General features: G+C 44.0%; 1 protein-coding gene and 1 pseudogene across 1 annotated transcript in view; one reads left to right on the top strand and one right to left on the bottom strand.

The window, feature by feature from the left end:
- The window catches only part of Micu1 (mitochondrial calcium uptake 1), a 141,714-nt gene that overhangs the window by 93,208 nt on the left and 28,110 nt on the right, over nucleotides 1-20,396 (top strand). The window contains exon 9 of the mRNA XM_027388324.2: nucleotides 19,931-20,068. Coding sequence (XP_027244125.1) covers nucleotides 19,931-20,068 — 138 coding nt within the window. The remainder of the gene's footprint in view (nucleotides 1-19,930; nucleotides 20,069-20,396) is intronic.
- LOC100758945 lies at nucleotides 16,226-16,761 on the bottom strand (annotated as a pseudogene).

Genomic DNA, 20,396 nt, shown 5'->3' with positions numbered 1-20,396 from the left:
TGTTTTATCTCAGCACCAGAAACCACGACGGAGACAGAAGCCTTAATTTGTTGTACAGAATGGAGATAATGCTGGCTTCCTGGCAAGTGTACAGGCACCTAACCCAGTATCCAGCCTCCGTTCCACACTCTCCGAAGTCTGCACATTTCTGTGCTGTTAACGTTGGCAAAGAGAAGGCTGAGACTATAGCTCAGTGGTAGAGCAGTTGTCTAGCATGTATGAGAATTCCCATCAGCAAGGGAAAACAAAAGGCAAAGATCTTTGAAGTGTCCCACTTGTTTAGTAAAATTACCTTAACCATCTGGGAGGCAACAGTGATTTTTGTGGTCTCATTCTCTCTGAGATGTTATTTAGGGTGAGTTAGTCAATAAGGGCCAGGACTCCATATGCATGCATGTATACCTGCACATGCGCACACACACATGAAAAGGTGAATTCATTCATTTCATTTAGCAGCTATTATTGTCTAAGGCAATGTCAGCGATGCTGGGGTGCCAGCTCTGCCTCTGGTATCCTCACTAGTATACATTACTGCTTAGCCTCATTTCCCACACAGGAAATGAAATGGCTTCACCACCTTACCTCCAAAGACAAAGCACTGCAGCTCTGTATTAGTTAACCATTATTGTATGAGAAATTACCCTAATTAATCTGACGTCGGTGACTTGCAGCACCTATCAGCTGGAAAATTAATGAGGAATATTGAGTTCATTGTGCTGGAAGAGAGGGATCGATTGTTTTGCCAGCCTAAAACAGCAAATGTATCACAAAATTTCCAAGGGACAGGAGTCCAGAGGCAGTCAAGCTGAAAGCTTGACTGAGCTGCAGGCTCCTCTTGCAAGCTCACTCACACAGCTGGAGGCAGAAGGTTCCCCTTCCCTGTTCTGTGAACCTCTTCATAGATTCTCAGGATAGGGCAACAGCCTCTCACGGGGCTCAGACTGATCCTGGCCCACTGCTGGAGCGGACTACACAAGCTTATGAGTATTAGGAGAAGGGGAACACTGGAGGCCATCTTTCTGTCTGTTGCCACCCTCCCCAGAGTACAAGGTTGGCTTTAGGAAGGCTGAGCCCAGACCATGCTGTTTCCAGTACTCCAGTCTCATGCCCTTGGCCTCATCCCTCCTTTTTTGGTAGTTTCTCTTCCCAGTGGTGATTTTACTTAAGATGGCTCACAGCCTCTCTGTGGTAGCCAGCACTGCTCAGAATCCATTAACTGTGAATCTCGTAAAGAGGGAAGTGTGTTCCTTCACTCCTAGAAGACAGGTGCCACTCTGTAGGAGTTGAGCCCTGTACATCTCTTGCTTCTTTCTATATCCTACAAAGCCCAGCCTTGTGTGCTTATGAACCAGGCTGCCCACGAGCTTATACTTCAGGCACGGCCGGCCTCTTCCTTCTCCAAGAACAAGGTCTCCATCGGTAGCTTCTGCATCCACAAGGAAACTGCCTCTAAATCTCTGTATTGCGTCTCCCCACTGTTCCTAGGAATAGAGCCTTAAAGAGAATAAGGAAGCCCCTGTTGTGCCATGTGCCATGATTTGTGGCTCTATTTGCAGCACACGTGTTGGGCATGGCAAACAAATGTCATTTTGTAGTCAAAGCATTATATAGTTTGCAAATATTTTTATGCTTGTAATTTGTTCCCTCAACTTGAGGAATATATCAAGACTGCTTTACAATTGTAGGGTTGTCTTTCCTGCAATATTTTGCAGCCAGTTTGGGGAATTCCTACTGCGACACCTTGATAATGCATTTAAAACCCAATAGATTCCTTTTTAAGTCCATGTTTGAGGAATTAAACTCTGGAAATATGTGGAATATGATACAAAATGTAACAAAAACGTGACATAAAAACGCTAGTGTATCATTTAGTGGTAGCCCCAGATGTTTGAGTTATTCCTTTGGTCTAGTGAATATCAATTTTTAAGTTACAAGTTACCTACTTGGTTATACTCTTGTGTAAATTCTAGTTATTCATCTGATGGAAACCCTTACCTATCCAGGATACTAACCCAAGATTGAAACAAAGTGTGTTGCCCATCAGGCACTCCTGTTGGCATATAGATTTTGTCATGGGGTACCCAGCATTGAGGCTAGATTTTAAATTTTGAGTCTGGAGTAATACCGTGGCTTATCTTGTCAGTTACTAAGCTCATCTTCTACTTATTTCAAAGAGCTCTCGCAAGCAACTTCTGTCTTTCTTTACCAGGAAAGGTAGTAAAATCTCCTATAGATTATCTCCCAAGTTTGTCTTAGCGAATCTTGGGGTATACACATGGATCTGAATTCGGCTCTGTAGTTCACTTTTAATAAATAGCTTCACAGTCTGACAGTTAGGATACCTGAGGGAGCAATCTCTTTGATTTTTCTCACTTCTGTGTGTAACCACAGGTGTGATGTGCACGTGGTTTGGCATTCAGTTTCTGCCAGAGAAATTAATAAACCATGGAACTGTCTAGTGAGGTGGGTAAGTCCATTTATCTGAACATGAAGTCATTAACTGACCAGAGCTAACCAGATCCTACATATGTACTGTCAGCTGTGCCCAGGAGCCCACTCTGCAGAGTAAAACCTAAGTTCAGTCTGGAATAAGGGGACATAGCCTCACTAAACCAGACTTTAGAGTCCATCTAAAAAGACTCACCTTCCACCCCTGGCTTTTCAGTGGTCCCCAGGCCCATCTGTTAGAGGACTCCGCCTGGGGACAGATCTGAAAGCTGAGTGCGAGCTACTGATTGCCACTAAACTGTGAATGCTCTTTGTCCGACCCTAGTTCTGATAGCTTTAAACACTTGAACTGCCTGCCTCTGTGTGCCCTCAATAGCTAGTCAATATGTGACCGAAGACCAAGCTTGTTGCCACGGTGACATAATTTTAGTGTATTTAATTGGTGGGTCCTGATGGAATGTACCCATTAACATCTTTTCTGCCTCTAAATTAAAAACAGTGCCAGTCTCCTCAGGGGGTGACAAGGCCGATTACTGCCTCCCACTGTGTGACAGCCAGAGGGAAAAGGCAAGAATTTGAATTGTAGTAAAGACCGACTGTTAACTTCACCTTTTGTGTCTCAGCTAGCCATTGAGCTCAGATCCATGGAGAGCTGCAGAGGGCAGATAGCGCTAGGAGATAGCAGAAGTGGCTCCAATAGTCACCACTGCCCCAGTTACCTTGCACTGGACATTCAGTGACAGAGCAGCAGCTGCCAGTCTCTTAAGACCCAAGGACCTAAGGATTGAAGGAGTATTATTTCAGACATGAAAGCTTTCTTCTAGAACCAGCAAAAGAAAAACCTCTGAGGGAAAAATACATAATTGCCGACTTTCCTTTAGTAAAGGTTTAGCATTAGCAGGGAGACTATGAAGCAGTCATAGTCTGATTAGAGTCATACTGAGAAACAGGCGTGAAGCAGGAAGCTGTCTTCAGTCCACCCATGCCCATAGTCACCACCAGGAGTGTCACCTCCAGCTCCATCTGCTCTCAGCGTCAGCTCTTCCCGTGGACCACTTCAGCTGCCCGTTGACTTGTCTCCCATGCCGAATGCAACCTCTGCCTCTTCCTCCTGACTATCTCATGTCAATCAGCCTTCCACCCAAAGGCCTTTGTACTGTTGGTGGCCTGGAGTGCCCTTCCTTCCTCCTTCACCCACCCTCCTCTTGTCCTCCTCACCCCATTCCTTCCTTGAGCAGTTGACTTCCTCCTAGAGGCCTGTCCCGATTCGCCACCCCTCCACTCCCTGATGGGTCACATGTCCGTTTTCTTCACATCACTCAGCTGGATAACCATTTAGTAGTTTGTTAAAAGCCTCTCTACCAATGCACTGTAGGAACCTTCGAGAAAGTGTTAGACTCATGCTGTTGCCTAGGTGTCCGGCACAGCTGGCGTGAACAGTGTTAAGGAGCATCTGTCAGATGTGGACACAAGCTAATGCAGATGGACACACACCTCCAGGCACACTCCCTTTCTAGCTCCTCGGGGACCCATGGGGTATTTTCGGGCGGCAGGAGTGGTGTCAGCTCAGCCTTCAATAAGGATTTGTGTATAGGTGTGGGCCTTTGTGTGTGGAAGCCCTGTTTGTACTTTGTGAGCCACCCTGCCTCTCCTTGCCTTCATTCTGAGGAGCCCCAGTGTGGACCAATCAGACTTTTTCCACAGGAAACTTGACCTTGGGAGGAGGGACAGCTGGCCCCTTCTGGTAATTGTGTTATGACACATAAATGCTACAGCTCCAGGGAACTCTCTGCTGTCTGCTGTGCAGACCCAAGAAGCACACAGGAAAAGGGGACAGAAAACTAGGGCTGGGTAGCTGCACAGAAATTTGAGCCCCTCCCTCCCTCCCTCCCTCCCTCCCTCCCTCCCTCCTCCCTCTCTCTCCTCTCTCTCTCTCTCTCTCTCTCTCTCTCTCTCTCTCTCTCTCTCTCTCTCCTTCCCTTCCTCCCTCCCCCCCACTTGCCCTTTCTCATCTCCCACCTCTATCTCCTGGGGTTCTAAATTCTTTCTGGCTCAGGCCAGCTTGTTTTGTTTTTTATCATGTACATCCAAAACAAGGCTTGAAAGCAGCTAGAAAAGCTAAAAATAGCGACCTCAGAGCATGCACAGGTTTTACCGGGTGAGGCCCCATGATCACAAACCTCTGTGGACCCTACACAAACTTCAAAGACTTCCAAGTGCCCAGCAAACAAAAATAAAAGTTAGGAGAATCTTAGAGAATCCTAATTAGCCAGTGACTTCTCATGTGACCTGCCTTATCAGATTTTCATTGGTCATCTGAAGAGCTTGATTGGCCAATCAACAGATAGTTGAACTGGGGCAAACTAGAGGACTATAAACAAACAAACCTGCATGTCCTTATTTATTTGTTTTTTGTTTTGTTTCCTGTTTTTCTTAATTGTCATCATAAAAGACTCAATGGGAACTGAAGGTTTAGCTCCATTGGTGGACCACTTATCTGGCATGCAGGAAGCCCTGGTCTCAGTTGCCCAGCAACATGTAAACTACAAGTGAGGCGGAAATGATTTAGAGCCACCCTGGGCTACGAAAGACCCTGTCTCAAAAATAAAGGGAAATAAGAAAATTAGGTTGAATTATTTTCCTTTCTGAGAGAAGTACTGTTCTTTTTGGGTAGCTTGGGGGCAGTTACACTTGGTGAGACAGGTTCTCACTTTGTAGCCCAGGCTGCTCAAACTCGGGATCCTCCTGCCTCAGCTTCTTTTGTACTTGGATTTGAGGCCTGTGTCACCACATCTTTCTTACAGAACACCAAATGATACTGTTGGTATTCTGGCCTGTCACCCACCGTGTTTACTCTGTCTTACTAGCTTTTTCCATAATAGCTAATGATAATGAGCACACTGCTTATAGGATGGCTTTCTGAGTATTCGGAATTAAGAATGGTAGGATTAGTCTGCCGTCTGTGGTGCACACCTTTGATCCCTGCATTTGGGAAGCAGAAGCAGGCAGATCTCTGTGGATTTGAATTTGAGGCCAGTCTGGCCTACATAGTGAGTTCCAGGACAGCTAGGGCTGCATACTGAGAATCTGGGGGTGAGGGGAGAGAAAGAGTCATAGATTAAGCCAACCAATCTAGGCTGTGAGCATAGTTCAGTGGTACAGCATGTAACTGTCACAGGGTCCTAGGTTCAATTGCCCCTGCCACCTAAACAAGAAACAGATGAAGCCAGTTAAAGAAGGGATCAGGTGGGGGGTGGGGGGTGGTGCAGTGGCTTGTGGTTGCTCACTACCTATTGCTGCTACAGAGTACTCCAGTTCAGTTCCCAGCACCCTCATTGGACAAAGCTCAAAACCACCTATAACTCCAGCTACAAGATCTGTCTCCTCTGGCCTCCATGGGCACTGTACCCACATAATTAAAAATAAATGGTTTTATAAAGGGGGGGGCAGTCATTCCAAGTAGTGAGAGCAACTGACATTTGTGCTCTGAAAACCAAAGAACAAATCATGAATTTCTTAACTAGCACATTCAAAGTAACGCACTGTTTTAAGGTAGGAAGAAATTTCAGAGTACACAAATTAGTACTTAGCGCCACTTGTATGTGTGAAACCAGACAGCCTGAATCGTCCCATGGCTCTAGTGTAGCACACCTCTGCTTCTCATCCTCTTGTGGAGTAGAGGGAGCTGTCACCATCATTTCTTAACTCCGAAACTATTGTCCTTCACATCTTGGTTCTGTGGCATACTCCCTATAGAAAGCTTCAGTCAAGAGCTGTTTTTCATAGTGTTCCTCCTGCTGGGTACAAACAAACAGCCTAACTTACAGTTAACCTAAGAAGAATTTACGTTCTTCTTCCCCCTTATTTATTAGGAGCATGCGTGCTTGTATCATCTCAGAGCCTCTTATGGACTTGGTAAATCTTTGCAATGTTTGTCATGGCTACAATCAAGTCAGTAATAAACATCCATGTAAAAGAATTTAGAAAATCCCCAAGAATATGTCGTAAGCCGTGTCTTAGGAAATGTGCAGACAGCAGGGTCCCCTACATAAGTGGATCACAAGCCATTATGCCTCTGTCAGAGAGTGCTGTGAAGCACAAATGAGGGATAAAATGGGAAGAGTTTATAATCTCTGTCCTGCACCTCATTAATTTGGGCCCTACTTGGAGTAAGTGCAGGGCTTATGGATTATTCTTACAGCTCTGGGTTCTGTAAACTTACCAAAGCCAAGTTTTTAGAAAGTGAGTTTATGATTCAGCTTTTCGTCCCAAGCATAGTTCACTCTTCCCCCATCTCTTCTTCCTCTGTCTCCTATGTGCAAGGAGTTCCTGTTAGCTATGGAAGGGGGAATTCATGGGAGCCAAGGAAAGGAGGGTATTAAAGCATTACTTTTTGGTTTTCTTTCCTTTGTCAGTCAACTTTTCTGTGTTCATCTTAAAATGTATTGTGTGATCATTTCACACATTTATATAAAGTATTTTGATCATATTTATACACACCCTTTCCATCCTTTATTGCCCTGCTGTTCCCTCTGAATCCTTCTTCCCAGCACAGCCCCTCTTACATCCATGTCTTTTTATTTTCTTGTGACCCACTGAGTCTGATGAGGGTAGCCTATATGACCATGAGTATTATTTTTTTTTTCTGACACATAGGCAGTGTCTACTTACCAGTGGCTACTGAAGAAAAATGACTCATCCTTCACTAGCAGCCAGCAGTCGTTAACTGCCAATTGCTCTTCAGCTAAGGGAGGGACCGCATGGGCTCCTCCTCTATTGTGTGTTACCTTCATAGAAGATAACATATTTCTCTTTAATTGTCGCTGAAGGGAGGCTAGAGAGATGGGTCAGTGGTTAAGAATGCATACTGCTCTTCTAGAGGACCCGAGTTCAGTTCACAGCATCCATCAGATGACTCACCATCTATAACTCCAGCTCTGGGGTAGCCAGTGCCCTCTTCTGTCCTCCATGGGCACATACAAACACACACACACACACACACACACACACACACACACACACACACACACAGCATACATTCACACAGATACAAAAAAAACAAAAATAAGAATAATTGGGGGTTTGTGCTTGTTTTTGAAACATGGTTTCTCTGTGTAGCTTTGGAGCCAGTCCAGGAGCTTGCTCTATAGACCAAATTGGCCTCGAATTCACAGAGATCTACCTGCCTCTGCCTCCTGAGGCTGGGATTAAAGGCGTGTGCCACCACTGCCTTGCTAAGAATAATGTTTTTAAATGTAGCTGAAGGTAACAGAAACAAGTCTAACCCTATACTTATTGCTAATACCGTTACTCATGGCAGCTACTGTTTACTGAGCTCTCTGATGTGTGCCAAGTTGATTACTATCACACTTTATAAACATCAAAGCACAAGCATTGGAAGGAAACACCATTATCTTATCCCAGAGAAAGAAGAGAAAATGCTATTGCATTCACCATGACAAAAATACTTTACTTTCTGTATGTAAAAATATTTAGTTACTTTAGGAGCCACGCCAGGATTTTTTTCCCTGTCAATAACTATCAAGCTTAGAATATCCCTCTAGGCTTAGACTTTTAGTATATGGCATTCCTATGCAGACACAAACTAGAAATAACAAGTGAATAAATGAATAAATTGGTCTAGAGTTACCCTCCATTCAGGAGCCAGCACACCTCTGAATGTTTTAGTCTGAATCTGGCCTGTCTGCTTTCCCACATACTTGTGTCCTTTTAGCCATCATAGCCTTGTTGATACAGCATTTTGAAAAGAAAATTCCACTGTTACCTGGGATTTTCGTCTAAGCTATTGACACCCATTCTGCAAACCTTGACTTGTTTCCATAGGCAGTGACAACAATGGCACAGTTGCTGTCTGGCCAGTAGCAAGCTTAAGAAGTCTACTGATTTCAGAGATACTAATATGTAGGGCTGGGGAATGGCCCAGCAGTTAGGAGTGAGGCCTGGTCTTCCCAGCTCCCATGTCAGGCAGCCATCAAGTGGAATGCCAGCTCTAGGGTATCTGATGCCCTCTTCTGGCCTGTGCCGGCACCAGGCATACACATGTACACACACACACACACACACACACACACACACACACACACACACACACACACACACACACACACGATTTCAATACAATAATAATTCTAAAAATGTAAAACACTATCTAAAGGCCTCTGTAGCAGCACAGTGATAGGATGCTTGCCACAGGAGGCATAAGGCCCTGGGTTTAGCCGTGCGGTGGTGGCGCACGCCTTTAATTCCAGCACTCGGGAGGCAGAGGCAGGAGGATCTCTGTGAGTTCCAGACCAGCCTGGTCTACAACAGCTAGTTCCAGGACAGCCTCCAAAGCCACAGAGCCAGGCCCGGCTGGAGAGATGGCACAGAGGTTAAGAAGAGCACTGACTTCTCTTCCAGAGGTTCTGAGTTCAATTCCCAGCAACCACATGGTGGCTTACAACCATCTGTTATGAGATCTGGTGCCCTCTTCTGGTGTGCAGATATACATGGAAGCAGAATGTTGTATACATAATTAAAAAAAAATAAAAAAAAAAGTTCCAGGCCATCTTGTCTATCTAGTGAGATGCTTTCTAAAAAAAAAAAAAAAAGTTAAGTAAATATATCTGAGAAAAGATCAGTAGAGGTAACTTTTCATCTGTTATCTAACTTAACCTTCACAGTAATCCCAAGAGAAAGATACTGTCATTTTACCCATGTTATAGATGAAGTAGCCGAGGCTTGGAAGGGTTAAATAAATTGAACTAGAGATATACAGTTGGTATTTGTCTAAGGGAGAAAAAAAAAACAAGTCTGTCTGACTGCCATGCTGTTTCCTAGCTGCCATATTCTATTGGATTTGTTTCCAGCCCCCAGACAAGCAGTATTTTTTGTGTGGATGGGGGGGGGGTGGTTATCCTGATTTTTCCACATACCAAAGGAGAAGATGGAGCCAAGCCGCATAAAGTGTTTTCCATAGGTCACCAGTTTCAGCGGCTATATGAAAGGACACCCACAAATGTCCTCAGTTGAGTATAGATCCTGCGGTTCAGTTTTCTAACTCAGATGGGTGGGTCTCTCTGTGTTTTAATCAAAATATTCTTACCTTCCTAATGGGCTGCAGTGTTACGCTAATGATTTGCAGGCATCTGTCCTTGCCTGAATTGTATAAAAATTGATGACATGGTAGAGTTTTGTAATACAAAGTGAAAGGAAAAAAAAATCAGAACTTTGCTGATGGATTCTTTTGGTTCTCACTTAAATGAATAAATGCACCTGCCAGTCTCACCCAATTTATCACTCCAGCCTGCTTCCAGACTCTGAGTACAAATTGTTTTGGTTCGAGAAGTCTAGCACTGCTATCCTGCCCACAGCAAACGCTTCTTGCTGTCCTTGGATATTTGCATTGTTTCTTCTAGTCTTGTTGTGTGTGAACTGACCCAACAGAGGTAAGTAGTCCTTCCTAACCAGCAGAGCCCACACCTCATCGTCTCCTCGAAGCTTTAGGGGCAGCTTCAAGACCCCCACCTGGCCCTCGGGAATAAATTCCAATTCTAAAGAAGCCATACCATCACCCTTTAGGCCCACCATAGTCTCTACTGCAAAGTGTATCTTGGGTGGTAGGTAAACTTTATAAATAAGTCAGAGACATTCAATTAAAATTATTCAATGAGCTCATGCTAAGTGACCCAGTACTGTGTGTGACACAGCAAATAATATAAATCACAGACTTCCTTCAAGAAGTACGTAATACTGGGCTGGGTAAAATGTTTGCTATGTAAGCACAAAGACCAGACTTGAGGTCTGTGGAACCCACATACAGCCAGCCATAGGATGCTGATGTAACCCCAGCACTCCTGTAGGGAGATGGAGGGTAGCATCAAGCAAGTCCCCAGAAGTCCTGGGGCCAGCCAACCTGGAATATGCCTCAGATTACAAGAGATCCAGTGGGAAATAAGACAAGGACTGACACCCAAGATTATCCTCTGACCCCCACATGTGCACAATAGCATACACACACACACACACACACACACACACACACACACACACACACACACACACACACACCATAAACACAAATATTTTAAGCAGTATATAATGTTATGAGAGATACAGGCACCATGAACAAACAAAGCCTAGTGCAGTGCCCAGTGTACATTGTGACACAGCATTGTCACCTACAGAATTCACACTCAGGAACTGTACAATCAAGTTACCCAAAAACAAACAAACAAAAAATTGCAGAAATACCTCCATGTTTTCCGTAAGTTGACAGTTTGGGGTTGGGCAACGTTCCTAGCTATCCCAGGCTGCTAGTGACTTGTAAAGTTAGTTTGGACATCCCTGGACACCTGATAGACCTTATCTGTTGTCAGAGTTCAGAAGATTCTGGAAAGCTGAGTGCATTCTGGGATCCTTAGTGGGGCCATAAAGTTCAGGGAAGGATAGGGTTTGTACAAGTAGATGAAGCGGGGGCAACCCCAGACAGGAAAAATGACAGGAAGAAAAATTACCCAAGTCCTTAGCATAAAACAAGCTTTCCTCTGGAGTCACAAATTATTCCAAGTCCTGTCACAGCTGATGAACGCCTCCTTTGGAACACCGAGGGTCTGAAGTTGCCTGGGCAGCTTTTGCATTTCTGTTTCGTTGCTGTGGGAAATCACCAGGCATGTGGGCAGCACAGCTGTGTGTGTGTGTGGGGGGGGGTGTTTGCTGGACGGATGTGTCAGTGAGATGGGGCTAATACATATCATGCTGGAGCTCACTTAAGGTGTATACCAAAAAATCAAAAAAGGAAGACATTCCCACTGGGCAAGCTTGTGCTCTGACTTACATGGTTTTCTCCCTTTATCAGTAAGAAATCATCTATCTTTTCCCAAGGTTGTTCCTTAAGGTATTTGACTTTAGAGTCATGGAAGTGGGTTAGTAGTTGTACTTTTCTTCATTTTTTTTTCCTTTTTCAGTTTTCTTTTTTTACTAGTTGTTGGACAGGGTCTCACTACATAGACCAAGCCTGTCTCCTGAGTGCCTAGTTTACAGGCATGCACCAACATACCCAGCATTGTTTTTATCTCAGTTACTCACTGTGATGAAAAGACCATCAGCTATGAATCGCCAAGCCCAATGTGAACTCTGTATATTTGTTTGTTTGTTTGTTTGTTTGTTTGTTTGTTTTTTGAGACAGGGTTTCTCTGTGTAGCTTTAGAACCTATCCTGGCACTCGCTCTGGAGACCAGGCTGGCCTCGAACTCACAGAGATCCGCCTGCCTCTGCCTCCCGAGTGCTGGTGGACTCTATATCTTGATTCCTGTTATGTTATTATTTGTTAAAAGTTCTTGCATCAACTATTGTTTTCCAGTTTGCCCCACCTCTAAGTACATCATGTGTGGTACTGGTTCTTCAGCGTCAAGTAAGGGACAAGCCAAACCTCCAGCTCTCTCATGAAACTGACAAGCTGTCGGCAACGTTAGGATGAAGTTGCCAGATTTTTGCGTAGGCAGTCCATCCCAAAGCTTTCTCCACAGAAAGTTGGACTCGGGAAAGCATCAGTCTAGGGCGGTCTGCCTCCCTACAGCAGTTAGTCCCCTAGTCCTCGGTTCTTACCTCCTGAAATTGGAGCATTTCTGTCTCTTTTTTTCTTCCCCAGCAGTCGATTTCCAAAACTCTTGTGATCTCACATGAAAAGAGAAGTGTCCTTGAACTCTGAATAACATTGGGTCTCTCAGATCTCACAGGAATATATAATGCAAAGCTAGGGTTTTTTTCATGTTACTGGAAGCAGAAATTGCCTGTAACATCTACTGCTTGCTAAAAGTTATCTTAAAGGGAAAAGCACCCAAAATTCTTCAGCCGTTTCCTGAGGAAACATTAACTTCACTGATGGGTTGGAACATTGTACAAGAGTTACTTTCTTCAGTTTACAGGTCAGGTTCTTCGGGAAGAACTGTCACAGAATGCGAATATTTTGTGGATTGGTGTATGAAAGTCTCGTAGATCCGCAGGTCAGGCAAGGAAAGTCTGAGTGTTAAGCCTATGATGACAGTGTGCCCACTAAGTCCTTCAGTCTTGGAATTTCCCTTTGAAGATCCTAACTCTTCCAGGCATCCTTTTCTTTGAAAACAGTTCTTTCCTAACTCCGCACTGAAACACATTTGAGCAGAAGACAGGTTAACTGGCCAAAAGCCACTCAAGACTCTTCCTTCAGGAGAGGCAGCCTGATTAATTAGGCGCATACAATACATAAATGATAGTTAAATTCCCAGACGCTTAGCCAGGCATGGTGATCATGTAGGCTGATCTCTATGAGTTGGAGGTCAGCCTGGTCTATGTGAGTGAGTTCCAGGACAGCCAGAGCTACACAGTGAGATCCTGTCTCAAAACAAACAAATCCCAGACACTTCAACTAAAGACTTAGGAGACTGCAAAACTTAAATGCAGCTGATAATCTGCTTTTTTTTCTTTTCTTTTCCTTTTTAAAGAGAGTGTCTCATGTAGCTCAGAATGACCTATGTTGTATAGTGTAATGATAAATCTTTCCGCCAGGCCGCCAGAGCCCTGCCGCCATGTGGGCGCCCAAAATAACACAGAGAGTCTTATATTAATTACAATGCTGCAGGCCAATGACTAGGACTTATTATGTGCTTGCTCTGTCTTAAGTATCAACCATAACCATTAACCTATATATTTATAAAGACTTATCTTGTGGAGGACGCCAGTGGCATGCCTCCTCTTCCCGGGATCACATGGCAGCTCCACAGAGAAGAGAGGAGGAGGAAGAGAGCGATTTCCTGCTTGTCCCTGCTTATATTCTGAGTCTGCCTGCTATGTCACTTCCTGCCTGGATCACAAGACTTCTCTTTACCACATTTCCCAGAATTCTCCCTGACTCTTAGTCCCACCTGTCTTGCTCCCCAATTGGCCAATAGTGCTTCATTCAACACCCAAAAAGATAAACATACACAGAAGGACTACCCCCATCAGTATAGCCAAGGATAACCTTTAACTTCTGCACCTCCCTGAGTGCTGGGATAATAGGTACCACATGTGCCTTCACATCCATTTAACGCAGAGCTAGGGACCAAACCCAGGGTTTCATGTGTGCTAGCTAGGCAAGCACTCTGTCAGCTGAGCCACATTACCAGCCTTTTTCTGCCTACCACCTTGGTTATTATTGTTGCTTTCCTTTTTTTAGGACAGGGTCTTTTTTATGTAGCCCAGACTGCCCTGGAACTCACCATGTGTAGCCAAAGTTAACCTGGAAGTCTGGATCCTCTTGCCTCAGGTTCCAAATGCCAGCCATGTGACATCAGAGCCATGGGATGTGATGTGCTCTTTATTTCTGAAGAGTTAATCACTGTCATTAAGTGCCACTGCTAAGTATCTTTTAATATTTTATGTTCATGTTTAATATTTAAACATGCTTCCACGTCTAAAATACAGAAATCTTTTGAGTCAGGCCTAGTGGGTCACACCTATAATCCTTGCATTCCAGGTGTGAGGCAGGAGAATTAAAAGATAGAGGCCAGTGTGGTCTGCATAGATTTCAAGGAACGCTTGGGCAATGTAGTCAAACTTTGTCTCAAACAAAGGAAAATATAGAAACTACAGGTGAATATTTCTTTCTTTCTTTACTAGGAAAGAGTTCTTAGGCATAACTAGTTTAAAAAATAACTATATATCTAGCTGTAATGAAGATTTTCATACATAAAATAAACCTAAACAAAGTTAAAAGATGGGCAAACTGGGCAAAATTACCATATATCAACAAAGGGCAAACATTTTATCTTATATTAAATATCACTGTTCCTATTATTGTATATGTATGGGTGTTTTACCTGTGTGTATGTCTGTGTACCACATGGGGCTGTCAGATCAAAAGTTTAGCCCAGTGCCTGGTCTGGCTACCTAACTGGGACTCGTGATTTGGTTACCTGATTTGATTACAGCCCAAACTTCCTTCTTTTTGATCCACTGCAGCAGATCTGGCAGATTTAAACTCATGGACTCAATGATTTTTCCACCTCAGCCTCCCAAATAGATGGGATTATAGGTGCATACCATCTTTCCAGGCAAAACAAAACAATGGTAAAGCCAAGGATCTAAAAAAAAAAAAGGTTTTACCCTGGAACACTATGTGGACCAGCTGACCTCAAAATCCACCTGCCTCTGCCTTCCCAATGCTGAGACTAAAGGCATGTGCCACCGTGCCCAGCCCACATCTTGAGTGCTGGAATTAAATGTATTCACTACTACTTCTGGCTCCAGCTAAACCATTTTAAAGTGTAAGAAGTCTTTAGGTTTGGACTTGAAAAGTATAGTGGTTTAGGTTGGCATGTCATTCAGAATAATTAGTTGCCCTGCATGCACAAAGACCCAGCACCACAAAGACAAGAAGTATAGCTGCTTAGTTAATATTCTGTAATCTCCTGGTCCGAGTCTGATGGATTGTGCTAGCCCTTGCTGAGCACAGAGCTGTGTTACCTCCATTCCAAACTGTAGGCCTTCTTCCTCAACTTGCCAGAAGACAACCATGAGTGGGGCCATGAAGATTCCTCTTATGTTTAGAGATGCCCACCCAGTTACAGAAACAGATTTCAACTCAAACTTTAAAATATGCCGTGCTTCCTGGAAGAGGAGGGGTCCCATGGGGAATGCGGCCTGTAATCTGTTATCTTTTTCATGAGCCTAATAGTATGAAACTTCTGGCAGGAATAATAGTGGCACAGAAACCCCATGCTGCCCCACTGAAAAGCACAGAGGTGTGCAGCTCACTGGCCTGAGACTGCCATGCAGTCTTCTTCACCATGCAGTTCAGAAGCTAGAAAGGGCCTCTCCGGAAGTTTGTCATGCTAAAATGCTTGTGTAAGGGGAGGATTTGCCTGGGGCTGGACAAGTATCCTCAGAGGCTGTCACCCTTTCCCAGAGTGTAGTAACGCCCAAAGTCTTTGCTAAATGGTGACCCACGTTCAGATACTGACTTCTTCCTCCTTTTACTATTTTTCAATCTTTTTTTTTTGTGCCCTAGTGATAAAACATATTTTCTTCTCTTCCATAGCTTTTCATCTTCCTCAGATCATTTCATATAGATAAAATGTAAACCACCTGTCCTTCCAAAAGGCTAGTCCTTCTCTCAGCGAAGAGCAGGGTGGGAACAAAAAACACTATGTATGGAAAGCCAGGAAGAATCTTAGCATTTGGTGGCTTCTCTTTTCTGGCCCTTCCTTGCCTGCCCTGCACCCCTCTGGGTGACAGCTTGTATGCATTTGAGAACGTGGCTGTGGCTGCAGAAGGAAATTGCTAGGCTCTCCAACTGCCTTTGAAACACAGAGAAGCAGCACAGTGAGCTGTGTGCTGGGCCACACAGGTTCTTTGCCACAGGACTAGCTAGAATGGAATTCCTTAATTGTCACCTAAGTGGAACCTTAGTGAACATGTGTTTGCTACATCAGTTTAAGCCAGTGACTGAGACCACTTCTAGATATACAGACATTTGCTGCCTTGTGATAATAACCCGAGTCTCTCCTTGTGGCCCTTCCCTGACCTTGAGGATTGATTACATGCCTATAGCAGTCCAAGGGCACATCTGCAGGATTGCCAAAACTGAAGATGCAAGATGGGAGTCAGGCATGGCTCAACTTGGAGGGCTCCAGCAGCAGGATCATGAGTCTGAGGCCAATTTGGACTGCATAGTGAGACTCTTGTGTAAAAAAATAATTGCACAAATGATCTCTACAGCCGTGTAACTTCTATCCATGGCCCTTGACATTTTTTTTTCCAGTTCCTGTCTCTTTATTTATTCATACACAACTACTTGTCTTCTGGTTTATTGAAGCAGTAAGTCAGACAACACTTGCCACAGTGATGTCTGTCAAAATGGCTAGCCATGAAAACTCCAGCACCACACTCATCAAATGGGCACTCTTGACGAAGGCAACTAATTTTGCCATTTCATCCACCTTATAGTACTTCAGCACAGCCAGCTTAACCTTCTTTCTCTTATGCTTATTCTTCTTGGGAGTGGTGTAAGACTTCTTCTTCCTCTTATTAGCACCACCACAAAGTCTCAACACAAGATGAAGGGTGGACTCCTTTTGGATGTTGTAGTCAGACAAAGTATGGCCATCTTCCAGTTGCTTACCAGCAAAGATCAGCCTCTGCCGGTCAGGGGGAATTCCTTCCTTATTCTGGATCTTGGCCTTTACATTTTCTATAGTGTCCGAGGGTTCAACCTCGATCGTGATGGTTTTCCCCGTAAGGGTCTTCATGAAAATCTGCATCTTGGCGGCGGTTCCACCACGGATGGCGAATCGGAAAGTAGCCCTTGACATTTTAAGCTATGGAAACTCAATCTTCAAAACTCCCAAACCTTAGTAGTTGTATGTGTGTGAAATACCCACCGCCGCCATAGTTAAGACCTCAGGAACAAAAATAGGCTGGGGCTGAAGCTCAGTGGTAGAACACTTGCCTGGCACGCCTGAGGCCCCTGATCCCCTGCAACATGAAAAAACTCATTAGGTAGGTAGGTTTGCCTCAGAAGACCCAGTAGGCTAAGCAGAGAGGTGCTATGCCCAAGGCAAATCATAGAGCTAAAGCCCAGAGCTCTGAAGTGGGCCAGACTATACAGAAAGGATAAATGTTAGCAGTTAAGCCTTTTTCACTTCTAACTGATTAATAATAATGGAACATGTTGCCAAAAGCCAAGTCTGGCTCTTCAAACACTAGTAAAAATGCTACTTAAGGTTCTCCTCTGGAAACTGCCGGAGAAACACAACAGAGGTGTGTGTTTGCATCTCTGGAGGGAGAAAACTAAAGGCCTTTCATGAACCTTGAGCAAGCCAACTGCTGTTGGGTTACAAACAAGAAGCATTTCAACCTCAAGTCTGCCGTGCCACAGAGCGCTGAAATGCTAAGGTGTAAGGTTGCCCCACAACATGGGGAATTCCAAGAAGGAGAGTGTGATGTCCAGATGCTAACAGCCTGGAGAACAGGCCCTTAGCTTTGTCTTAGGATCCGCCTGTGAGTTCTGTATGGCCAACTATGACTCAGGCATTTTAGGAAACAGATCTGCCTGAAGTAAACAGTGCAGAAAGTTGCCCACTTGCAGAATTTTTATCAGTTCCTCTGTTTTCTTTCAGGATGGTAAATTGAGCCATAAATCAAACTTAAGTCGAATCCCAAAAACTTTGGGTTTTGTCAGAAATTAATCAGTTCTGTGGAAGGGATGGAGTGACAGATGTAAAATACCGAGGGCCTGCGTGGGGAAGGAGACTTTCACTCAATATTGATGATGTGGATTCCTCTGCAAATAACTTTGCTTTCACTTAAGCATGGCTCTCAGCCCCACCCACCACCCACCCCCAGCTGTCCTAGCTTATTTAAAACGACAGGGTGCTGTCCTGAAGGTTGCTTGGAAGTAAGAAATGGTGTGACCCCAGATGGGCTGCATTTGCACACCCAGCTTAGTCACGAGTACTTGCATGTTGCCTCAGTTTTCTTACCTGCAAAGTGGAGCTAATAAGCTCCATACACCTGGTGGAGATTAAATTAATGACTATATAGGTGAGCTGCCTGGGTGTGGCCCATGCTCAGTAAAGACTTCCTATTACAGAGTCGTTCTTGTGGCTTGTGTGGCTTGTACACTCCCATAGTTCATGAGTGAGGAAATAAGACGTGTCAACTGACCAAGCCAACTGAGGAAATGAGAATGGGAAGAATCCACTCTTGGCCATTTCCATCTCTATTGTATGTCCCGTGTTTTATCTCCCTACTGCAAACCCTGAAGGACAAAAACAGAACTGTCCTTTCCATGCCGCTCTATGACTAATACAAGTGCTGGGTGACCAGAAGACATTCAGGAAGTGCTGTTGATGTGACCTCTCTGTGCTTACCGTCTCAGGAGAACAGATTAGCCCTGCCATGTAGGAATGTGACCATTACCCTGGATCTGTGATGTCCCAATAAAGCTATGGAAAGGTTCTGCCATCTTCACGTCATTTTCCTCCCTATAGCCACCATGTTGTGTGTGTGTGTGTGTGTGTGTGTGTGTGTGTGTGTGTGTGTGTGTGTGTGTGTTTATATATATATAAACACTGCAGCTGAAACCAAGAGCGCTTGCTTCCTTGTCTAGGTTTTTAAATGAAAAAAATTTTTTTTTGGTATTTTAAGACAGGGTTTCTCTGTGTAGTCCATCCTGGCTGTCCTGGAACTCACAGAGATTTGCCTCCCTCTACCTGCCGAGTGCTGGGATTAAAGGTGTGAGCCACCATCACCCAGCTTGAAATGAAATCTTAAATTTTCTGGTAACCTTTAGAATAGAGGTACTTAATACTTAGCCTTTTCATCTGCATATTTAAATATCTTTAATGTTTTTTTCCCATAGCTTTGTAGTTAACAAGTCTACTGAAGGCATTTTATGCTGTATGCATTTTTGTTGTTGTTGTTTGTTGTTGTTGTTGTTGTTGTTGTTTGATTTTGTTTTTCGAGACAGGGTTTCACTGTGTAGCTCTGACTGTCCAGAAACTCACTTTGTAGACCAGGTTGGCCTTGAGCTCTTGGAGATCCACCTGCCTCTGCCTCCCTAAGTGCTAGAATTAAATTCGTGCTACACCATCACTCAGCTTGTATGCATCTTTTTGGGGGGAGAGGGGGGCGCGTTTTTTGAGACAGGGTTTCTCTGTGGCTTTGGAGCCTGTCCTGGAACTAGCTGTTGTAGACCAGGCTGGTCTCAGAACTCCCAAGTGCTGGGATCAAAGGCATGCGCCACCACCGCCCGGCTGTATGCATCTTTTTTAAATGTATATTTTTAAAGCTCTGTTGATATCCTAATATTCAGTTACGATTTTCCAGAAAACTTTTAAATGCATTATTCTTGTTTGAAGTCCTTAAAGATTTGCATATGCATAATTGATAAAATTTGTAAACATTTTTAAGTCTACTCTGAGAAGCAAGGGCATGGGAAATCTTGAGACTTGTTATCACTATTAATGTATGAAATCCCAGCACTAAGGAGACAGGCAGGCATATATATCTATGTGAGTTCAAGGCCAGCCTGGTCTGCATACTGAGTTTCAGGCCAGCAAGGATTACATAATGAAAACCTCTCTTTAAAAGAAAGAAAGGAGGGAGGGAAAGAAGGAAGGAAAGAAGGAAGGAAAGGAAAGAAAGAAAAAAGGAAAAATGTGATTTTATGTAGTTTTAAAATTGGTCTCATCCTCTCAAGGCAGCTCCTGACCTGTGGAAGGTGAGGAGCTTTGGCTGCTCTGGATTTTATTGTCCATTTTTATTAGTATTAGCTTATATTAATACCCCAGTCATGATTTTTTTTATTGGGATAATTTCATACATGTATATAAGCAGTTCTGGTTTATCTGTGAGATACTGAGGCTCAAATTCATTTCCTTCATCAAACATAATTACTCATTCTGCAGTCCATGTCAAAATACCTCCATTTAACTCCAAAAACACTCTGTCTGCTTCCCAGTTTGAACGCCATGACCCGGTGGATGGAAGAATCACTGAGAGGCAATTTGGTGGCATGCTGCTGGCCTACAGCGGAGTGCAGTCCAAGAAGCTGACCGCCATGCAGAGACAGCTCAAGAAGCACTTCAAAGACGGGAAGGTAGGCTGCCTTGGATGCAGGGAGAAATGAAACCATAGTAACGTTTGGTTATTGCAAAGACATCAACAATAATGAGGGTAGGTCGTGAACCATTCACTGTAACCCAGGGTTACAATGAGGCAGAGACAGAAAAATAATGAACAGTGGGCAAAGAACAGGAGGGAGTGCAGAATAAGCCCAGAATTCTTGTTCAGACAAAGGTGGTACCATGCACTGGGATCAGGAAGTATAAAAGAAGCTAATTTGGATACGAAGATAGAGTTCTGTCAAAGATCTCTTGAATTTAACTATTTTTGTTTTGTTGGTTGGTTTCTCCAGACAGGGTTTC

This window comes from Cricetulus griseus (assembly GCF_003668045.3).
Source record: "Cricetulus griseus strain 17A/GY chromosome 1 unlocalized genomic scaffold, alternate assembly CriGri-PICRH-1.0 chr1_1, whole genome shotgun sequence".
NCBI lineage: Eukaryota > Metazoa > Chordata > Mammalia > Rodentia > Cricetidae > Cricetulus > Cricetulus griseus.
The sequence above is the reverse complement of the archived record's forward strand: the minus strand, read 5'-3'. Positions and strand labels throughout refer to the sequence as shown.